This window comes from Phasianus colchicus, chromosome 33 (assembly GCF_987193195.1).
Source record: "Phasianus colchicus chromosome 33, bPhaCol1.hap1.1, whole genome shotgun sequence".
In the NCBI taxonomy this organism is placed as follows: domain Eukaryota; kingdom Metazoa; phylum Chordata; class Aves; order Galliformes; family Phasianidae; genus Phasianus; species Phasianus colchicus.
The window spans coordinates 1,132,925-1,155,644 of NC_143468.1; the positions used below are offsets into that span (position 1 = coordinate 1,132,925).

General features: G+C 49.1%; 2 protein-coding genes across 2 annotated transcripts; both read left to right on the forward strand.

The window, feature by feature from the left end:
* Nucleotides 1-551: 551 nt before the first annotated feature.
* On the forward strand, nt 552-5,434 carry LOC149913921 (keratin, type II cytoskeletal 75-like). The gene is made up of 9 exons (XM_090128327.1): nt 552-1,096; nt 2,027-2,241; nt 2,807-2,867; nt 3,051-3,146; nt 3,326-3,490; nt 3,996-4,121; nt 4,350-4,570; nt 4,922-4,953; nt 5,050-5,434. The coding sequence occupies exons 1-9, from the start codon at nt 635-637 to the stop codon at nt 5,235-5,237; spliced, it is 1,566 nt and encodes a 521-aa protein (XP_089984453.1). The 5' UTR covers nt 552-634; the 3' UTR covers nt 5,238-5,434.
* A 3,846-nt stretch (nt 5,435-9,280) lies between these two features.
* On the forward strand, nt 9,281-13,125 carry LOC116235254 (keratin, type II cytoskeletal 6A-like). The gene is made up of 9 exons (XM_031603277.2): nt 9,281-9,763; nt 10,037-10,251; nt 10,555-10,615; nt 10,723-10,818; nt 11,086-11,250; nt 11,983-12,108; nt 12,289-12,509; nt 12,650-12,684; nt 12,789-13,125. Exons 1-9 carry the CDS (start codon nt 9,281-9,283, stop codon nt 12,995-12,997), a joined length of 1,611 nt encoding a protein of 536 aa, XP_031459137.2. The 3' UTR covers nt 12,998-13,125.
* The last annotated feature ends 9,595 nt before the right edge of the window (nt 13,126-22,720 follow it).

The window sequence follows — 22,720 nt, forward strand, 5'->3', positions numbered from 1 at the left end:
TGTGATCTTGAAGGACTCTTCCAACCCAAGCCACCCAAGGGTTTTGCAATTCCGTGATACCACAAAATCCCAGGATAAAGCAACGTGCAATGTTCTACAGCACTGCACAACACTGCCCTGCCAACACATTCCCTAAAACACCAGGGACTGCAACTTCTTAAAGCTCCATTCACAGAGATGGGCTGAGCAGAGCAGTCCCATGGACTGAAGGTCCCAAGAGCTGAGTGACAGCCGTTCTAAACGGTGTTTCCCTCCCGTGACCAGGCTGATTCATTGCAGCTCCCAAACTCTTTGATATGGTGCGGAGTCTGCCCGTCTACAAAGGCAGCAGAAGGCGACAGTTATTCCCAAACAATACCACTGTTGCTCAGAACTTGGCTGTATTATTTCAGAAGGGCGTGTGTGCGGAGTGAGTTCTCTCTCCAGAATGCTGTTGGACATGCCAAGCCTAATTAATCAGAAAGACGATCCACCTCATCAAACCCATCCCAGTCTCATAAATGCATAAAAGGGCTCTCCTGAGCCCGTGCGGAGCACAGGTTCATCTTTCTACTTTCCCTCCCACTCCTTGCTCCAGGCCAGCACCTCTACTGCTTCCCTCGTGCCTTAGCATCCACCCCATCCCAAACCAGCCATGTCTCGCCAATCCACCGTCAGGATCCAGAGGGGGAGAAGTGGCTTCAGCGCTGCGTCGGCCATCGTGCCCGGCACGTGCCGCACCAGCTTCAGCTCACGCTCCGTCACCCGTGTTGGGGGCTGCAATGCTGGCAGTGGCTTTGCAAGGGTTGGAGGTGGCTTTGGAAGCAGAAGCCTCTACAATTTCGGTGGATGCAAGAGGATCTCTGCAGCTGGAAGGGGTGGGGGCTTCTACGGCCCCGCAGGGTTTGGTGGAGGTGCTGGGAGCATGCTGGGCTATGGATATGGGGCATTTGGAGGCCCTGGGTTCCCTGCTGGTGGCATCCAGGAGGTCTCCATCAATCAGAGCCTTCTGAAGCCCCTCAACCTGGAGATCGACCCCAGCATCCAGAGGATCCGAAAGGAGGAGAAGGAGCAGATCAAAACCCTCAACAACAAATTTGCCTCCTTCATCGATAAGGTGAGCCATGAGCTTCCCTGCCCTCATGTTTTGATGGGGATTCTTATTGCATGATGAGCACATGAGCTGAGCAAGAAGGAACGGTGATCAGGAATGGGACTGGAAGATGCCTCTGTCCCTGGAACTCCAGGCAGCGGTACCTGCTGCACAGTGGTTGCTATGAGTGCATCACCCAGCATCTGAGGTTCTCATTTGCTGCTAGGCAAATGGAGAGAGAAAACTCTCAGAGGCAATTCCACCCCTCTGCAGGTGTTGGGGTCTCTCCATTGAGCACTGCAGGATAACAGGTGTTGGGTGGTTAAAGTGAGATGCGAGCAATCCTGAAATGACTAGAAAAAGAAGTGCACAAAGGAAGATATAAGCCTCTCAGTGCTTGAATTTTCCTCAAAGGCATTTAAAGCTCAAAATGAAACAGTACCAGCAAGTTGGGACTGCTCAAAATAGCAAAATCTGATCTGACACTTTCTGTCCACTTCATTTCCTCGTTAAGCATATTAGATGCACAAGAGCACCTGCTTGATTTCTCTCCTGGTTGAGCAGCTCCTCTTGCTTCCAAGCAGAACGCTGCATTATTCTGCATTATTTCAGAGGTTTTTCAAAGTGGAGGAGCAATGCTGAGAGGGGGGTAACTAGCACTTTTCTTAATAGGAGTTCCAATCCTTACTCATTTGATTTTCAACATACTGTTTGCATCTTGCACACTTATTCAAAGGAAAGAAGAGGAAAGGAAATTAGTTTGTTTGCAACACTGAGCAGGGAAATGGCAATCAAATAGCAAATTCCTGCTTCTATCAGAGGTAAATTTATCTGTGAAAACCAGCTGGAAAGGGTACTGCACCTCCTCTCTAGTCCTAGGACCCCACAAGTGCAAAGGAAGTTCACCCCAATCTCTGCCCTTTCCAAACATCTTCAGTATATTTCTTCTTGCAGGTCCGATTCCTCGAGCAACAAAACAAAGTGCTGGAAACAAAGTGGAGCCTGCTGCAGGAGCAGGGGATGAAAACAGTCCGGAACAACCTGGAGCCACTTTTTGAGACGTACATCAACAACCTGAGGATGCAGCTGAACAGCCTGCTGAGCGACAAGGGGAGGCTGGAGGGAGAGCTCGTCAACACACAGTACCTGGTTGAGGACTTCAAGAAGAAGTAAGTTCATGGGAGTTACTCTGCCCACCTGATGGGTGCAGCTCCCTCCATCCTACTGCCATCTGGGGGTCCAGGTGAGTCCTCCAGCACTGGGACATGGGAATCCCAACAGTGAAGGAATTCCTGACAGCGAAGGCTGTGCCACTTTCTCAAGATAAATGGTAACGGAGCAACAGATCCAAATGCACAAATATTCAGGGAATAATTTAGAATGTGATCAAAGGCTTATTAACTAAATTACCTAGCACTGAGAAAAAATTACACGGTAGGTTTGAAAGTTTTGAGGCAGCATGCTTAATTTGCTTAAGAGAGGCTGAAGGGGAATGAGTAACGGCCAGAAAGAGGAGAAAAGGAATAGCAGAGATGCTTTCACTTCTTTTTTTTCTTAATGTACTTGTTTTAACTAGTTCAGCCTAGGAAATCGCTCATGGTCTCTTATTCAGATGCAACGTAGGAGAAAAGAACATTGTATGCAAACTGCTATTAAGGAAGTTCATTCCAGCAAAATAAAATCACCTCCGTCTGCTACCTGCCTAAACAGTGCTCCCTCTTCCTCCTCCATTAGGTACGAAGATGAAATCAACAGGCGCACCATTGCAGAGAATGAGTTTGTGACACTTAAGAAGGTGAGAGCGCATTGCGGCTCATCAGCTCATGGCTCTTTACAGATCTCCATCCACTCTCCATCGACAAACCCATCCGTACTTCTTGATGCCCTTATGACTTCTTCCCTGCTCTGTACCGCAGAGATACACACATCCCCGTGAACAAGACTTTAAAACTCACTGCCCATTTCTCTCATCCTCCAGGACGTGGATGCTTCCTACATGAACAAGGTTGAGCTACAAGCCAAGGCAGATGCGTTGACCGAAGAAATCAATTTCCTGAGAGCCCTCTACGAAGCTGTGAGTACTATCACCCACCTCCCTCCAACAGCCCTTAATTCCTCCCCTCGGGAGATGCTGAAATCTTCACTCTTTAGAACCGTGCAGATAATGATCTGCAGCCTCTCCCAGTTTGGCGCGCTCATCCTTAGGGATGAGGAGGCACCACCGAGTGCAAGCTCACCCCATTCCCATTGCAGGAGCTGTCCCAGATGCAGACCCAGATCTCCGACACCTCTGTGGTGCTGACCATGGACAACAACCGCAACCTGGACCTGGACAGCATCATTGCAGAGGTGAAGGCGCAGTACGAGGACATCGCCAACCGCAGCCGGGCTGAAGCTGAGTCCTGGTACCAAACCAAGGTAAAGGAGATGGGGCTTTCCGTGCTGCTGTCTTCATGTCTTGTCTTGAATAGAGAAGGGCTGACTCTTCCAGGAAAATCTTCTCCTATGGAGAAAGGATGAGGGAGGTGGGGAAATTCAGCTGGAGATGGGAAGGCTTCAGAGAGACCTCACTGCAGTCTTCGCATGCATAAAGGGAGCTTAGAAACAGGAGAGAGACCAGTGGGTGCCCTGTCCCTGGAGGTGAACAGGTCCAGGCTGGATGAGGCCCTGGGCAGTTGATGGAGGAGTGGGACCAGCCCAGGGCAGGGAGTGGGGCTGGGGGGGCTGTAAGGACCCTTCCAACCCAACCATCCCATGGTTCTGTGACCTTGAAGGACCCTACTGACCCAACCATCCCATGGTTCCATGATCATGAAGGTCCCTTCCAACCCAAACATCTCATGGCTCCATGATATGATACTCACATGCTGCTTCACTCTACAATGCTGGATTCTGCCCTGACCTCTGTCCCTCTCCCTGGCAGTACGAAGAGCTGCAGGCTACTGCAGGCAGGCACGGGGATGACCTCCGCAGCACCAAGCAGGAGATTTCTGAGCTCAACCGACACGTCCAGCGGCTGCGGGCTGAGATTGACAGCGTGAAGAAACAGGTACAGGGCAGGAAAATCCATGCTTTTAACCAATTTACCCCCCAGATTGGAAGAAAGGAGAGAAAATATCAGAGACAAGTTCTGCTTAGCTAGACATTCCTTCTGTCAAAAACAGAAAAGTCACTAAAATTGGTTAAATTGGTGATGCTGGAATAAGACCTTGTGATTATAGGATAGAAAAGGAACAAGCCAAGTGGGGGAATGTGACCGAAATTTTCTCTCCCCTAGTGTGCAAATCTGAAAGCAGCCATTGCGGATGCTGAGGAGCGCGGGGAGATTGCCCTGAAGGATGCCAAAGCAAAACTGGCCGAGCTGGAGGATGCCCTGCAGCAGGCAAAGGCAGACCTGGCCCGGCAGCTGCGCGAGTACCAGGAGCTGATGAACGTCAAGCTGGCCCTGGACATTGAGATTGCAACCTACAGGAAGCTGCTGGAGGGCGAGGAGTGCAGGTGGGTGCAGAATCCCTGCAGAAATATCAGCAAATATCACTTTTCCCTGTGTGATCATCCCTGGAGATGAACACATTCCATTGGGTTCATAGAGCTGGAGCACGAACCAGTATAAAACGAGGGAAGAGGTGGAGGGTATTTTAAAACACGGGTGGGATGCTCCCTTATGAAGTACACACATCGACTGGGGTACCCCGGGGCAGGGGGAGGTCGGGGGATGGATTGATGTTGTGAGGAACATCCATGGGCAATACCAAATATTTACAGGAGTCTTATAAAATGGCCCATGTATTTTCCCCTGCTGTCTTCTGTATCCTTGTCCTCTGACATTGCTGTTCTCTCCCCATACAGGCTGGCTGGAGACGGTGTCCCAGTGAATATCTGTAAGTCTCTAAAATCTATAAAATTACCTCACTTGAGCATTTTTATGCCCCTGCACTGAGAAGCCAATGCCTTATTACTTTTCTATCTCTTTGCAGCCGTGACCAGAACCACTGTGGGATCGGGATACGGAGGAGGAAGCAACCTCAGCATGGGGGGTGGCATGTGCAGCATGGGGAACAACTACAGCTGCAGTGGGCCTGGGGGGAGCAGTGCCATGGGTGGGGGCAGCAGCTCCAGCATGAAGTTCTTCTCCTCCTCCTCCCGGAGAAGTTACAGGAGCTAAAGCTCTCCCTCCCTTGCCAGAGAACACCACGACACGGGTCCTTCACCACAGCATAATCAGGGGAAGCAGAACAGAAGCCACCTGAACCCGATGTCCTGTGGCGCAGGAGCCTCATTGGAAACCTCCTCTCTTGCACACATGCAGGGCTCTGCCGTGGAACGGGAATCCCTCTGTTTTAAATCTGCAGCTCGCTTAGTACCGCTCAGCTTTTTGGTTTTTTGTTGTTTTGTTATTTTTTTTCCAGCCAGATTTTGTATATAAAATGTGTCCCATGACTGTCTCTCTTCACTTTCTGGTGTTTGTCTAATAAAAATGCATATGTAATTTATTCTATTGCGTGGAGCTTTTAATTAAACGCATGGAACAACAAATGCAAATGCGGATAACGAGCACTTTTCATGGGGCCCTGCCCAGTTCAAGGTGCAGTTCTTTGCTCCCTGTTCATGTCTCCTGAATCTCCCCATGAGCAGCCAAATAAAGGCATGGTGCAGCAGCAAGGGGAGGGTGCCATGGGTTGCAATGCGTTGTTTCTCCCCACTGAGCAAGGAAAACCCCTGGAAGCAAAATGTAGGGCACGCCAAGGCAAGAGTAAAGCATAGGGGAAAAGGTCTGGGATTCATTTAGCGTGCAGCCTGCAGCCAGCACAACAGTTCCCAGGGGGCACAAAGGGCTGTGCCAGGCGTGTGATGTACCTGCATGAACTTAGAACAATAGGGAACTAATTAGCAGGGGAGTCAGCACAACCACCCGACCTGTCCAAGGATATAAGCCCATCTTGAAACTCAATTTACTGCCTGCTGTCTCAACTCAGTTCTTGGATTTAGGAGAAATTTCTCTTCTAGAAGAGCTGTCAGGCACAGGAACAGGCTGTTGGAGTCACTGTCCATGGAGGTGTTCAAAAACCATGGAGATGTGGCACTGAGGGTATATTAGAGGGCATGGTGGGATGGGTTGGGGTTGGACTGGATGGTCTCAGAGGTCCTGTCCTGTCTCATTGATTCTGTGAGTGTGCATGGTGGGGAAGGACTGATGGTTGGACTTGATGAACCTAGAGGTCTTTTCCAACCTTACTGATTATGATTCTGTGAGTGTAAGAGCAGACACCTGGAAGCACTCCCCTTCTGCTCAGAGCTGTACTTGGGGTATTCCCTTTCTAGAAGACTGTAAGAGGTGGAGAGACCCATTCACACACATCCATGTGCTGTGTTGAAGGGAGCTGTCTCCCATCCAACAGCTATAAAAAGTTATCCAAGAACCTGTCAGAAATAGCAAGTCTCCAACATCCACTGTTTCTTCTTGTTCCTAGAATGCAAGATCTTGTTTTGAGGAGCTGGAGGAGAATCAGGGGAGGTGCAGCAGTTTTAGATGTGGTTCTGTGACTAATCAGGAGAAATTAATTGAGAAGTGAAAGCAGGGCATTATCTGGCTGAAAGCTCCAAAGTAGTGACAGTTGCTGGAAGACAAGTGGGAAAGATACAGGATTTTCAAAAAAGTCTCCATTGCCTTTGTACGTAAGGTCAGGAAATGGGTAGAGCCACACTCTTGAGAAAATAAAAAAATAAAAGAGTTGGGTTCACAGAGGAGAAAAGGCCCCTGAGTGGCAGAATATATTTTGGTTTTTCTTCAAAATTAGCAGTTTCCCATGCTTTTCTGGGATGCTCTGAACTCCTTCTGCTCCTCTCCACATCCCACAGGGAATCTCTCTGCAGTGAGTTGCCAGCAGGGTTACAGCTCTGCTGCATCTCTGCTCCTCCTCCCCCATCTCTCGCTGCTGAGGGCTCCTGAGATCCCCCTTCCAGCATCCCAGCCAGTGCTGTGGGTTGCAACCCCCAGCCACCAGGACGCAGCAGCGCACGTAGCCACAGGCACAGCAGCGGTTGCATCACACCTGGATCATAGCAGTGAGATTACAAAGCTCTTCAACGAGCATGGGAAAGGCTGAGGTCAGAATTCCTTCTCCCCGGGCATTGCTTTTTAAAAAGATAGCAAGAATGAAGCAAAGTTTCTCATCACACAACGTGCAGCTGTCCTGCTGCAGAGCATGGTCTGCTCTCCATGCACAAACACGGGTGTAGAGATGAACTGGGGATGCTCTCCTGCAAGACAGGAGATTAACACTGGCACATCATTAACACTGGCACAGCCCAGAGACTCGAATTTGCAATGTGTGGAGGAAACTGTGACTCCAAACACCCATCACCGAGTGTTGCCTGTGATGGAGTTCTGCAGACAGTCGAGACCAGTGCCTTAGGATTGGGTACTGAAGCTCTTCTTTGAGTGATGAGCTGCCATGAAATCTGCTGCATGCTGTAGCTCACAGGTGACAAAACACTGCCAGGACAGTTATTTTATCTTTCTTGCAGGGTGTGTGATGGAAATACTAGGAGAGAAAGGAGAGAACAGAGGGGGATAAAGGGGAGGAGAGGAAGGGGGAAAAGAGAAGGGAAAAAGCAGGGGAAAGAAGGAGTGGGGGGGGGGGGAAGAAGGGGAAAAGAAGAGAAACGAGATGAAAAGGAGGAAAAAGAAGGGGAAGAGAGGGGAAAGAAGGTTGAAAAGGTTGAAAAGAAGAGGAAAAGGAGAGAAAAGAGGAAAAAGAGGAAAAAAGATGGGGAAAGGAAGGGAGAAAGAAGGAGAGAAGAGGGAAGAAGAAAGGTAAAAGAGAGAAGAAAGAAGGGGAAGTGGTAGAAAAAGAAAGAGAAAATGGGGAAAAATAAGAGGAAAAGGGGAAAAAAAGAAGTGGAAAGGGGAGAAAAAGGTGAAATGGGGGAAGAAGAAGAGCAGAAGGGAAGAGTATGGCTGAAAAACAGAGATAATGGGCATTTGCAAATCATCCCTGGGGACATTCTGGCCAAAAGCACTTGGCTTATTTCTGGCCCTGGAAATTGCTGGGCACAGAGAGCAGACACCAGGAGTGGCCTTGGAGCACCTCCGGGACAGGTTTCCACGCACACAGTCCTACAGTGCAGGGCACAGAGGGCTAGTCAGGACAGCGTTGAAAAAGTGCATTATTGGCATTTCCTGGGAACTCTGAAGAATTGGAGTGGAAGGAGTTGGCTGAGAACAATGCCACAAAAGCAGATCCCCGGCACTGAATTTCCTGGTGACTAAGACTTATCGAAAGGGGAAGAGAAGAGATGTGGGGAGGAGAGTCTGGGAACAGGCTGGGTAAGGGCAGGGTCACCCATCATTTAGGGAACGGCTCAACATCTGTGAGGTGAAGCCGTGCGGAATCGCCAGCTCAGGCTGTGCCGTCACTGCCAGCAGGAGCTCCCTCCCAGCTCACGCCGTAATATTTCATCATTTGTTGTCAGTCTGAATCAGGATGATTTGCAGACTCATTTCATGGAAAGAAAAGGTCTGAAGGTATTGTTCACTAAGCAACTTCCATGTCCTGCCATTCCCCAAATGGTTTTCCATAGCTGATGGTCCAAGACTTCCATCAGTGCCCACTGCCACGTTGCTTTGTCCACCACCTCTTTCTTCCTTTTTCCTATCATCTCACGTTAAATGCCACATTCGGGCATGAGAAGAAAAGCCCAGAACACCCAACAAGTTGAGGCCCGAGGTGCTGATGCTGATGGCTTTACTCAGAACCTCAGCAGCAGGAAAACACAGATCCACAATCAAGGATTTCCCACCCTTTGCAGAGAGCTGTAAAGTGAAAAAATGCGCTTTGACGCAAGGGAGGGACTGATTCACCCATGAAATAGAGATGAGCGAGCGCTTTCCCAACACGGACAATGCACTGCAGAAAGGAGTGGGGAAGGGGTGGCTGTGAGCAGCCTTTGGTGTTTTCACAGATATTTCAACAGCCAGACCATGACTGTCCCAAAAAATGCAACAGCTGCAACTTTGCTGGTGATCGGCATCGCGGCGAGGCGTGTCGAGCCTGATTAATCAGTCTGGTGAGCAGCACACCAAACCCACCCCCAGCTCGTAAGGGAATAAAAGGGCCAACCCCAGCCCAGGGAGCACAACCTCATCTCGCTGCACTCCTCCTCATCCTCACTGCTTTGCTCCTCCAATCTCTCCCGTTGGCTGCGATGTCTCGGCAGTGCACCGTGAGGAACCAGGGCCGGACTGGCTTCAGTGCTGCATCTGCCTTCATCCCAAGTGCCTGCAGCACCGGGTTCGTCTCACGCTCCATGGCTCAAGGTGGAAGCTGTGGCACTGCTGTGGGGTACGGAGGATTTGGAGGAGGTTTTGGGAGCAGAAGCCTCTACAGCGTTGGTGGATGCAAGAGGATCTCTATGGCTGGAAGGGGCAGTGGATTCTATGGACCTGCAGGGTTTGGTGCTGGCACTGGGATCTCCTGTGGGTTTGGTGGTGCTTTTGGGTTTGGTGGGGGCATGGGTGGCCCTGGATTCCCCGCTGTCCCCACTGGGGGCATCCAGGAGGTCTCCGTCAACCAGAGCCTTCTGAAGCCCCTCAACCTGGAGATCGACCCCAGCATCCAGAGCATCCGCAAGGAGGAGAAGGAGCAGATCCAAACCCTCAACAACAAATTTGCCTCCTTCATCGACAAGGTGAGCCATGAGATTTCTTGGTTGTGCCATGCTGATTCTTCAGTGGAGAAGCACAAATCAGGGCAAGCTGTACCAGCCGTGCTGCTTTTGATGCAAAGCCATTTCTATCAGCAGCAGCCAGGGAATAAAACCCGAGGGTTGTTTGGTTTGAGGGTTTCATCTCACATGATGAGGACAGCAGAGGGGAAATGGTGCTTTGGGATGTAGGGAAGCAGAGATATGGAAAACCATCCTAAAGTCACTACTTCTGAAATAGCTGCTTTCTCCTTCCAGGTCCGGTTCCTTGAGCAAGAAAACAAAGTCTTGGAGACCAAGTGGGCCCTTCTACAAGAACAGGGACACAAAACAGTCAGAAACAACATTGAGCCCCTCTTTGAGGCTTACATCAACAACCTCAGGAGGCAGCTGAGCAACTTGCTGGCTGACAAGGAGAACCTGGGTGGGGAGCTGAATAAGGTGCAGAGTCTGGCTGAGGACTTCAAGAACAAGTAAGTCTTTGTTTGGGGTCTGCTTGGTGAGTAGGCTGGGCAGTGCACCATTGCACCTGTGCAGTCCGACAAGGAAGAAAGGCCTTTTTAAATTATTCTCATTTTTCTGATAGAAATGCCCAGGGTTAGGTTTGCATATGTGACACACACAACCCCATGGCTGAAACTCAGAGGCAGAAAGCTATAGGGCTATAGGAGACCAAAGTACCAAGCTGTTTCTCTAAAGAAAGTTGAGCCAGGTCCTACAAACACTTACAAAACTTCTGCATAAACCAATAGCAACCCTCCATTTCCATCCCACAGATATGAAGAGGAGATCAACAAGCGCACAGCTGCTGAGAATGAGTTTGTGATTCTGAAGAAGGTGGGTGCATGCATGCTGCAACCCAATGCTGCACAGCTGCTGCAAGAAACACTGCAGCTTCTCCTCTGGAAACAGCTCCATTTCTGTGCTGTGCTTCTTCCCCCTAGGAGGTGGATTCTACCCATATGACCAAGACAGAGCTGCAAGCCAGGCGAGATGCCCTCCTGGAGGAGATAGACTTCCTCAGAGCCCTCTATGAAGCTGTAAGCACCTTCCCAGGACCTTCATGTCCTGCCCATTTTCTAACACCTTTGCTTCCTTTTGCCACCTCAGTAGCTCGGGATGGATTATTTTCCACTCTGTTGCACTACGTACCTCCACACTTATTCCATTTCACCTGCTGTAGTAACCCTTCCTGGAAAATTCATGGAAAAAAAAATCACTTTGCAAACACAACTCTGTCCTCCATTGGGGCCTGGAACAAGAGATGTGCCCTGTAGTGACTCACCCAACCCCCACTGCTTTGGCAGGAGCTGTCTCAGCTGCAGAGCCAGATCTCTGACACCTCCGTCATCCTGACCATGGACAACAACCGCAGGCTGGACATGGACAGCATCATTGCTGAGGTGAAGGCACAGTATGAGGACATTGCCAAGCGCAGCCGGGAGGAAGCTGAGTCCTGGTACCAGTCCAGGGTGAGTGCCCAGGATGGGTTCTGCAAAGGGTAAACCATGTTCCCTTCCCCAGCTCCCCAAGGGTAGGTTCTACTGGTACTTTTACAGCAGAGGATGCCTTTAGATTTAATAAACCCATAAAGCTCTAAGTGCTGGTTTGGGATTGAAAAGAGACACACACCTCCGAGCTGAAATACTATATCTGATAGTGATAGGACAAGGGGAATTGGGTATAAGATAAAAGAGGGAAAGTGAGGTGAGATGTGGGGAGGAAATTCTTTGCTCAAAAGATGGTGAGACCCTAGCACTGCTGCCCTGAGATGTGTGGGTGCCCCATGACTGGAGGTGCTCAAGTCCATGGATGGGGCTGGTCTGATGGAGGGGAGGGAGCAGCCCAGGGTAGGGGTGGGGTTTGGGGAGATCTAAGGACCCTTCCAACCCAAGACATGATGGTTCTGTATGATCTTCAAGGAGCCTTCCAACCCAACCATTCAATGGTTCTATGATCTTTTAGGACCCCTCCAACTCAACCATCCTATGGTTTGATGACCTTGATGTACTCTTCCAACCCGACCATCCTATGGTTCTATGATCTTTTAGGACTATCCTGTCCAATCCAACCATCCTATGGTTCCATAATCATGAAGGTCCCTTCCAACTCAAACATCCCATGGTTCCATGATATGATACTCACATGCTGCTTCACTCTACAATGCTGGATTCTGCCCTGACCTCTGTCCCTCTCCCTGGCAGTACGAAGAGCTGCAGGCTACCGCAGGCAGGCACGGGGATGACCTCCGCAGCACCAAGCAGGAGATTTCTGAGCTCAACCGACACGTCCAGCGGCTGCGGGCTGAGATTGACAGCGTGAAGAAACAGGTACAATTCTAATGCAAAGAATCAAGTCCAATAACTATAAATGCACCTCAATGTTCTGCTGGATCGTGAATTCTTTAATTCAAATCTTTCTGCACCTATGGCCACACATCATGACTGTAGGGCGAAACAAACTGCTCTATGCTCTAGATGGGGAATTCAGCCTCTGTTTTTCCTTCCCAGTGTGCCAGCTTGCAGACAGCCATTGCAGACGCTGAGCAGCGCGGGGAGCTGGCCCTGAAGGATGCCAGGGACAAACTGGCCGAGCTGGAGGCAGCCCTGCAGCAAGCAAAGGCAGACCTGGCCCGGCAGCTGCGCGAGTACCAGGAGCTGATGAACGTCAAGCTGGCCCTGGACATTGAGATTGCAACCTACAGGAAGCTGCTGGAGGGCGAGGAGTGCAGGTGAGTGAAGCCAAGCAGTGCAGCTGCAAGATCTGCATCTTCACCCAGAAATATTTTACTGGTGTTCTGTTGGCTTTTCACGCACAGCTTGTTCATGGTCTCCCCTTAAATGCTTACTGTCTTCTTTTGCTCAATTCCAGGCTCTCTGGAGAAGGTGCTGGTGCAGTGAACATCTGTAAGTACCTTCCAAAGACAGTTTTGTGACTTTTCCATCTGTCTGCCAGCCACTCTGTCCATCTGTTTGTGGGTGCCTCTGATGAGTGTGTTCTTTTCTTGCAGCTGTGACCAGAACCAGTGTAGGATCGGGATATGGAAGTGGGAGCTGCCAGAGCTTCAGAGGCAGCAGTGGGGCTGGAGCTGGGCTCTGTGCTGGAGGAATGGGCTTCAGCTCTGGGAGCGGACAAGGCATGGCTGGGTCATGTGTGGTCGGTGGAAGCAGCTCCAGCATGCAGTACATCAGCAGCTCTTCGACCAAGAGGTGCTACTGAGGTCCAACAGCCACGTGCCACTCTGTCCCTCATGTTGTGTGCAGTCCTCACCCCGTTACTTGCAAAAAGTTTGGAATTCCAAGCTGTCTGCCCTTATTTATGCAAATGCCTTGCTCCTGTTTGTTCTTAGATGCTCCCAAAGCCTCACCTCCCAGTGTTTGTCTAATAAAAGGCATATGAAATTCATTCCGTTGCATTCTCCTTTTAATTTCAATGACTTTACACAGCCATGGTGGCACTATCATCTCTTTAGCAGAAGGGGAATACAAGTCACAGAATCACAGAATGGCCGGGGTTGGAAGGGACCTCAAGGATCATGAATCTCCAACCCCCTGCCACATGCAGGGCCACCAACCTCCTCATTTAATGCTAGACCAGGCTGCCCAGGGCCCCATCCAATCTGGCCTTGAACACTTCCAGGGACGGAGCATCCACAACCTCTCTGGGCAGCTGTTCCAGTACATCACCACTCTCTCTGTAAAGAATTTCCCCCTGATGTTCAACCTAAATCTCCCTTCCCTCAACTTCAAACCATCTCCCCTCATCCTGTAGTTATCTACCCTTTCAAAGAGTTGATTCCCTTCACCTCTGTAGGCTCCCTTTAGGTATTGAAATGCTGCAGTGATTCACCTCGCAGCCTTCTTTTCTCCAGGCTGAACAAGCCCAGCTCCCTCAGCCTGTCTTCATAGGGAGGTGCTACAGCCCCCTGCTCATCTTCATGGCTCTTCTGGACCCTCTCCAGCAGCTCCCTGTCTTTCTTGTCCTGGGGGCTCCAGCCCTGGACGCAGTGCTGCAGATGGGGCCTCACGAGAGCAGAGCAGAGGGGGACAATCACCTCCCTGTCCCTGCTGGCCACCCCAGGATCCCATTTGCTTTCCAAGCCGCAAGGGCACACTGCTGGCTCATATGAAGTTTTTCATCTATCAAGACCCCCAGGTCCTTTTCTGCAGGGCTGCTCTCAAGGCCCGCTGCTCCCAGTCCGTATGGATGCCTGTCACTCCTCCGGCCCCAGTGCCAAACCTTGCACTTGGCCGTGTTGAACCTCATCAGGTTCACCCAGGCCCACCTTTCCAGCCTCTCGAGGTCCCTCTGAATGGCATCTCTTCCTTCAACCGTGTTGACTGCACTGCTCAGCTTGGTGTCGTCAGCAAACTTGCTGAGGGTGCACTCGATTCTACCATCGATGTCACTGAGAAAGATGTTAAAGAGCACCAGTCCCAAGACTGACCCCTGGGGGATGCCACCCGTTACCAGCCTCCACCTGGACGTAGAGCCATTGATGACCACCCTCTGTCTGCGACTGGTCCACCCATTAAATCCACATCCCTCCAACTTGGAGATAAGGACCTGTTGGGAAACATGTCAAAGGCCTGGCTCAAGTGCAGGTAAATGACATCAGTTGCCTTTCCCTTATCCACCGATGCTGTCACTCCATCATAAAAGGCCACCAGATTGGTCAAGCATGACCAAGTCACACACATAACATTTGAGACCTCTCCTTCCGTGGCCATCACTTACATTCAAAAGGAACAAGGAGTGGGGATGCCCCATTCCCATTTTTGCAGCAAGATTTTTTGGCATCAGCCTCCAAGGGAAAGGGAAATTTCTAACTCTTGCCTCCATACACCAGAGAAAACATCCCTCTATCCCAATTTATGTCATCCTTCTATCCTAATTTCTGTTGTGGCATCTCAGCAGTGTCATGCCAGCTTGATCACCCCCAAGCCCCTGTAATTTTTCAGGTTTTTATGTGATGATTCACACAGGGACATAATTCAGTTTTCCCAAGAAGTTCAGCCCATGTGTTCTGTACATGCGATAGCTGCAGGGATTAATAAAATGCTGTCATTGGTACCACCATAATTAGAAACTGCAAAAACTCAAAAGCCCCAAACATCCTTTTAGGGAAGAGCCATGTCCAACGTGACCCAGCTATGCTGGGTAAGCAAAGTGCTGGAGGCAAACGTGACTCACTGATCAACTCCAGGCCTAGAGAAAGTGATAAAAACCCAGTTTCTCATTAATCCTCCAGATCAGAGCACAACAGTGCTTTACCATAAGGAAATGGCTAATTCTCTAATGCCTGCCATTCCATCTTTCGCATCTCTGGACATGATTTTCACTGACACTCACAGAAGAGATTTTGGCTTGCTGGAGGCCATGCAAACACGATCCAGCAGCAAAAAGGCACCTGATAGCTGCATTTCTACAGCCAGCATGCTTTTTAAATGTAGATACCTCAGTATCCAGCATTATGGCCAAGCAAAGTAGCCAGGCTTCTCCTGTAGCAAGCAGAAAGGCAGAAGTGCCTCCCAAACTATCCCCTTTATCACAAGAGGTCATGCTTGCAAAGTACAGGAGCACACCATGGTGTGCTCCTCCAGCTGCCCCTTGCCTCGTCCACATGTTACTCCTGGGAGCAACGCCAGGTTTCCCTTAGCAAAGCCATCAAATCGGTGTTTTCAACATCTTCACCACTCCCCTTTGTGGCAGCTTCAGTTCCATCTGCTTTGAACTAAACAGGCACTGACACCAAGCTAAAAGCAAGCTTAAAGGGAACGATCAGAGGTACAGATATATATTTTCCCAGCAGATATCAGTAGCCTGAAAAATACAGGCTGGAAAGTTTGGGTAGTTTTATGAGCCTGGAGGTTGCCAACATGGTACACCAGAGAGTTGGGTGATTAATGGGCTGGAAATGTGGCCAGGTGCAGCACTGAGAGCTGATACACTTCATGTGGCACTGAGCTGCATGGGTTAGTGGGCATAGTGGTGATGGCTTGATGGTTGGACTTGATTATCTTAGTGGTCTTTTCCAGCCTTAATGATTCTATGATTTCACCACCCAGTCCTTTGCACAAGACCAGAACACAGAAGGATTTAAGGCAGGGATGACTCCAGAGCCAAACCTGGAGATCTTTGTCCCTCTGCCATCTCATCCCTCTGCAGCCACACTGAAGTCGGCCAGCCAAAGGTCAGGACCACTGAGGGGTTTGATGCTGTTTCCATCACTGTGAGCATTGCTCAAAGCATCTTCAGCTTCATCTCTATGTCCCATAGCAATGGGGGAAGCGTGGGATGCATCTGCAGTGCATTTGGCAGCAGGAACCTTCCCACCCAAGGGGAAGCAAGCAAGAGGATTTCCAAGAGCAGAGGACACTGCTCTGACAGGTCAAGATGCAGTCATGATGTGAGTGATGGAGGGTTTGGGTTTGGAAGAAGATGTGGCCCCGGTGGTATTCAAGGGATCGTGGTCAACCCAAACCTCCTGGTCAATATCAACTTGCAGATCAGCCCCAGTGCAGTGAGTGTGTTAGGAGAAGAAGGATCAGATCAAAGCCCTCACTAGCAGATTTGCCTCCTTCATTAGCAAGGTGAGGCTCATTTCACTCATCCATCCTGGCATAGTTGTCATTATCTGCAGAGCAGGACCAGGACATGCTCTCCATGTCAGACATTCACTTCCGAATCCCTGATAAAGAGTTCAGGAGCTTAGTAAGTAGGGCTGGATAAGGAACGCACTATTTCTCCAGATTTCTTTGCAACTGCACACTGCTCCTCCTATCCAAACTTCCCTACCAATGAGCCATCACTGACGCTGAGGGCCACGTGGGATGGTGCAGACCATGCACAAGGCAAACACGTCAAGATCACGTAAGCAACAACACACAACAGAAGGAAAGAACCCCATCCAGTATTTTCTCCATTCTGTCTTCTTTCTGGAAGAGGTTAAGACACAAGGCAACCCAGAACTGTGAGACCTCAGCAAGGACTAACCTGGCCTGGCATTCTTCAGCTGCTGTATAAATAGCAGCGCTCTGCATGACATCTGCCTTTCATTTTATTATTATTATCATTATTATTATTTCTACTGCTTTTTTTTTAAACTAGGAGCACATTGATCACTTCTTACTGATGTGGGTTCCTTTCCAGGAGAAAAAATTTGCCAAAAAAACAAGGATTAATTTTAAGTGCGATCTTAAGTGCTCCTTTCTCTCTCTAAAATAATAGCAACCCTTGCTCCTGATGGTTGGGTTCCAGCACTGCTGGAAGCCAGAAGGTAATTTCCACCCCGTGGAAACTCTCTGAAGGTTTCAGCTCAGCTCATTAACTCTTTAGGAGGAGCTGCTCCTTCTCATCCACTCTATGCACTTTGGAAAAACTTCTGTCAAGCCTCAGAGTCTGCTACCATACCCCCAGGGGATGCACTGCGTAATGGATTTGAGTAAGTAAGGAGCTTAAATCGTTGGTGTGGAACCAGAAAAACAAGAGAGGAGAGTGAGGAGCAACTGAAAAGAAGGGCACAGCACCCTCTGCTCTGCCCTTCTGGGGAGGGAGTTCATGGTCTGACACCTCTGCCACCTTCAGCAGCAGGATGGATGAAGACATTTTAGGACAGGATACATCTCTTTCTCCATTAGCTTCAGCAGGAAGCCCCAAATCCTCTGTTTCCAGGGAGATGGATGGGGGTGAATCCTGGCTGTAAGCACAACTAACTCCACCAGTCAAACTGGAGGCAGTAAAATCAGCAGGGTTAAAAACACAAGGAAATCATCCCTGGTTCAGTGCCTTTGTTCTTAGCTCCCCCCAGCCTTTGTATGGAAGAGGGAGAGAGGCAAAAAAGAGCTCAATTTGGATTCTTCTATTTGCACACATTAAACAATGCTTCTTTCTACAGCCCGGTGCCCCGCAAACATCAAATGATTGGTTGTGCTTCTCTCTTTCATGGTCACTATAAAAAAGGGAGGTTTGCAAATGCAGTTGTTATGGGGCCAAGGATTCCCTCCCATTCAAATTAGAAACACAGCCCAGAACCCAATGTCAGATACGTGCTTAAAAGCAGCTCAAGTTGCTCTTCAGGAAAGGAGATGAGTGGGATATTACCATATACCCCAAGCTCATGGATGTGGTTTAAAATGATCATTTGGGGATGGTTGTGTAGCAAAAGCCCTTTTTTTCTGGGAGAAAGAAGGGTGAAAGCTCTGCTTCTCATTCCAGAGTTTCCAACAAGGCCATCTTACATGCATTGCCTACTCCTCCCTCCACCTTCGTTCCCCTTCAAGGCAGCCATGATGGCTTTGCCAACCTGAAGCAGGAGGAGTTTCAGCTCCTGCTCTGCTGGGATCCTTAAGAGCAGGAGGAGATCCACCATTGATTCTTGTGCCATGGCAGAGGGTGCCCAGGGCTGGGGTTTGTCAGCAGCATGAGCATGGGTGGCAATACAGAGATATGGCCATGGCTCCTCCAGCATGGGGTTGGGCTATGGAAGCACTGGCTTTGGCTATGGGGTCAATGGACACCAGGGGGTCTGCATATCCATTGCCCAGATCCCCATCAAGCTCAAGCTCTCCATCAAGCCCCAAGAAGCTCAGGATGGAGATGGAACCAGTTTTGCTGCAGACAAGTTGGTTCTTTAAGCCTCATTTTTACATCCCTTGAATCCTAAACTGAAGCAGAATTACCCCTGCTTTATCCCATCTCAGTAATGAGTGACTTAGGGCTTTTTCATATAATAACAGCAGAGACATTTTTCAGAACAGCCTTCTCATGAGGAGATGTCACTTGACAGATTTTGGCTGTCTGCTTTCTCCATTCACCCACTACTACCCTGAACAATACTGATTTCATCTCTCAGTTTGCTATAACTGTTCCCTTCTGTATCACTGGTAACAAATCTTTACACTTTGAATTTCAGGCCCAATTGCTGGAAGGGCTGGAGACCACATGGGGATTTCTGTGGGAGCAGAAGTGTTACAACAGCAATGCTGAGCTAACATTGGGAACTTCTATTGCCAACTGGAAGAGGCATCAGGATGTTCTGGGAAAGGAAAGAGCCAAGCTGGCAACAGAACTGAGCAATATGCAAGGTATCATGATAAATACAAGAAAAAAGAAGTTTGTTTGAAAATAAAAGCTCCAAAGCTAGAGCTGGAATGGATCTGGTTCATTTTAAATTGGCAGAGCTGCATAAGATGCAACGCCACCAGCGATGTCCATCTGTACGATTTGTGTTGGCAGCTGTGTCCATGCTGGCATTGGGCATTTGGAGACGAGGCAAGAGGAAGAGATCAAATTCTTGCCTAGGTTGAATAAAGAGGAGCAAAATTACGTTTTTTTCTTCTCCTCAAAGGCAAGGAGAGGAAAGGCATGCAGGGAAAGAGTGTGTTCTGCTCCAAGAGCTGAGGGCATTTCAGACCTACTCAAACACTTCTTTGGTGCTTGGTAGGAACAACAGTGAACATTGCTGGAGAGACAGCGGTGAGAATGCATCTCGCTCTCCAGAGACTCTAGAGGGACCTACAGGCCAACTTTAGGGAAGATTTAATTAAAGGAGTTGAATCCCACCTTCAGTCAGTCGGTTGCAGCTCAATGTGGCCCTTTGGGACATTTGTGTACCCAGGCTGGTCAAACCCTTCTCTGCTCTGCCCAGCAACGTTCCTCTTGTGCCTAAGAGGATGAGAGAGGAAATCCATTTAATAACACAGTAAAACTCATGTCCTTGAAAGGAGCAGCGCTGGGAGCTGTAATCCCATTGCATGTGGCATTAAGCAGAATGCTCCTTCATTGCATAAACCCTTCTGATGTGCTTGGGGACATGGATAGTGTCTCCATGAGCAAAGCTGAGCTGGAAGCCAAGGTGGAGTCCCTCACCCATAGTCAGCCTCCAGAGGAGCCCATAAGCAGAATAATGACTTCTTTTACTTTTCCTCCAACCCATGCCTCTCAGGGAGGCCCACAGAGTTCAGCTCTTACAGCCCATCACTTAAGGTCAGGAAGATTTTTGATGTTCTGTGCATACATCAGACCAGTCCTCCACATTTCAAAGGCACTACTGTTGCATTGCATGGGCAAGATCCTAAAGAATCTGTTTCTACTTGATGGTAGAGTGCCATAGAAATGGACAATAGCTCACCTTGCTGCTGCCCCCAGGGAATCACTTGGATCCAGGCACCCACTGTGGGCAAATCTGTATGATTTTTCAAATAATGTATGAAACCAAAGCCTGGACATGGGTGGCAGCACTGCTGTCATCCAAAGCTTTTGGATGTCCAAAGCTTCTGGACGCTGCTGGGCTGACAGAGTCCTCCAACAAGAAGGGACATTCACAGAGGGATTTATGCCCCACTTTTGCTTCTTCAGATTTCCCAAGTTAGGCTGAAGATGCTCTTTAAAGGTGTGTTGTCTCAGCCACGTGCTGTTTGGTACATTCTCTGCTAACACCTTCACACACGTAGCTGCTATGGTGTAAATGAGTCAGCTGTGACACCAGTGTTAAAGATCTCAGCCTTATAGCTTGAGACTGGGGGCTGCAACCCCAGCACCCCACAGCAGTTCTCATCACTGACATCTGGTATTTATTTTCATTGCGTTTTCTCTCTCCAGAGTATGAGGAACTGAGAGAAGCTGCTGGCAAACACAGCTTGCGTAACATAAAAAACCAAAATTAGGGAGCTGAATTGGGTGATTCAGAGACAACTGGAGAACATGAAAACACCAAAGCCCAGGGAAGGATGACTCAAGGACAGTAATGTGCCAATGGTAATTCCCAGGCTGTGGATTTCCAACTCCTCCATGAGAGAAAGGGAGCAATTAAGGTCGTTTTGATCATAGAATCATAGAACCATTTGAGCTGGAAGGGACCTTTAAAGGCCATCCAGCCCAACTCCCCCGCAATGAACAGGGACATCCACAGACTGATGAAATACACATCAGCTGCTCGACTCTTGCACTTGCTGATAATCCAGAGTAGAGAGCAAAATGCTCTGTGGGTGCTGGTCCAGCCTGCAAGAGGTTTACATGGGGGAATCAGCAATGTATCCAAGCCCATCAGCTCCTTTTACAGCCACCACCTCTGTAAGTGTAACCACAGGAGGCACCGAGGGACAAGAGCATCATTGCTCCAGATGCTGCTTGTACCACTGCACAGTGCTGTGAGTAGGAAAGGACTCCAACATCAAAGGTACATCCTCTATAACCTCCTGCAGCTCAAAATACTCCAAAAAAAAAAAAAAAAAGGAGGGAGGTCCATTGCATGTCTGACCCCCCACACGCACTTCTTCCATTTTCACCACTCACCCAAGCATACTACTCCAATCCTGCTCAAGCCAATTGGCACTATTTGGATTAACTGAGCTAGCTCAAAAGATCTTGGTGGGTTTTCTTGGTGTCCAACATCATGCTCTGCTGCTTTGCCTCATTGAACCAGAAGACCTGAAGCTTCATTCAGGGACCCCTCTCCTTTTGGGACAGGCACCCTGCATGGCCACCCACCTCTTACAATCCTTCCCCTCAAATTTCTGTCCAAAAGTGCTGTACAGTCGCATTCAGTGTTACTTTCCTCAATAACATGAGAAAGTGTTTCCCAAAATGAAGGGAAAAAATGGCATTTAGAGGATGTGGAAGGAAGAGATGCACTCACAGAGCCATGAAATGCAGCCAGAGCTCAAACTGGAGCAAGGTGACCTGGCACAGGAGGATGAAGGACACTGTGGAATCACCAAATTTGCTCCATCCTCTTATGCACCATCCCTGGAAAGTCTTTGAGGGCCCTGGAGCCGAGGAGTCCAGTGAGGCTACTAATTTGGGCTTGCAATCAACCACTGAACAAGGAAGGGGGAAAACGCAATAAACAAAACCCAGCCATTAGCTTGGAACTTCCACCCTGCCCCTAGAAAGCATGCTGCCCTCCCACACGGCGACGCGGGCTCCAACGCCGTTCCCATCTCTCCAAGCCAAGGACACACACACATGTGAATAGCAAAGATGGGAGGAATGGAGCCCCGATGCCTCAGTGATGGCACTCACCCAACATGGGAGACAAAGGAGTGAGCCCCAGGCAAGGAAGGAGCCTTAGAGCTGAGGGACAAGGAGACATCATTTTTTTTCTGAGGATTTGGCCAATTTGGAACACCCACAACTGCCACCATGGTCCAAATGTAGGTCTCTGTTTCAACTAATATCCCACAAAATAAGTTATAATGGAAAACACTCTCGCCAGTAATATACAGAAAAAAACCCTTGACAAATAGACCTGTTCCCAATGACGTTTGCCAGGCATTCAAAAAGATGGTGCCTTTCCATAGGCAAAGCCAACAAAAAGCTGTCATCTATCACCAACCTGCACACAAGGCTTTATTTGCTAACTCTCAATGAATTCACTTTCATTACTGATGCTATTTATTGAACATCTGGTTGTATCACAGACTCATTCAGGTTGGAAAAGACCTCCCAGATCTCCCAGCCCAACTCCAACCCATACACCATGCCCACTGACCGTGTCCCCAAGTGCCACATCTCCATGGTTCTTGAACCCCTTCCAGGGATGGTGACCCCATCATCTCCCCGGGCAGCCTGTGCCAATGTATCACCACTCTTCCAGAGAAGAAATAATTCCTAATATCCAGCCACATTCTCCCTCAGAGCTCTTACTCACAAGCTGAGGTAGCAGCAAAGGGAATCAGCTAGGGAAGCACTTCAATGAGTGAAAACTTGACATCTTCATCCAACCTATAGCAAGGCAAGATCTTTTACATTCCTGAAAACAAGGAGCACCAGCACAAGCCACGATTTTCACTGTGATTACACAAGACTTCAGTATGACCCCACTGACTTAACAGCAGTCTTCAATTGCGTTATGGGACAAATCTGCTTTCTCCATTGGTGAGAGCAATGTATGCTAAGCAGCTCCTACTCTGCATCGTAAACATCTTGTGGAAGTTTCAT

Bases quoted from the DNA above. Each gene is read 5' to 3' on its own strand.
- LOC116235254 (XM_031603277.2), top strand. From the start codon at position 9,281: ATGTCTCGGCAGTGCACCGTGAGGAACCAGGGCCGGACTGGCTTCAGT. The intron at 9,764-10,036 runs GTGAGCCATGAG...TTCTCCTTCCAG, and splicing joins TTGCCTCCTTCATCGACAAG to GTCCGGTTCCTTGAGCAAGA. The intron at 12,109-12,288 runs GTACAATTCTAA...TTTCCTTCCCAG, and splicing joins TTGACAGCGTGAAGAAACAG to TGTGCCAGCTTGCAGACAGC.
- LOC149913921 (XM_090128327.1), top strand. From the start codon at position 635: ATGTCTCGCCAATCCACCGTCAGGATCCAGAGGGGGAGAAGTGGCTTC. The intron at 1,097-2,026 runs GTGAGCCATGAG...TTCTTCTTGCAG, and splicing joins TTGCCTCCTTCATCGATAAG to GTCCGATTCCTCGAGCAACA. The intron at 4,122-4,349 runs GTACAGGGCAGG...TCTCTCCCCTAG, and splicing joins TTGACAGCGTGAAGAAACAG to TGTGCAAATCTGAAAGCAGC.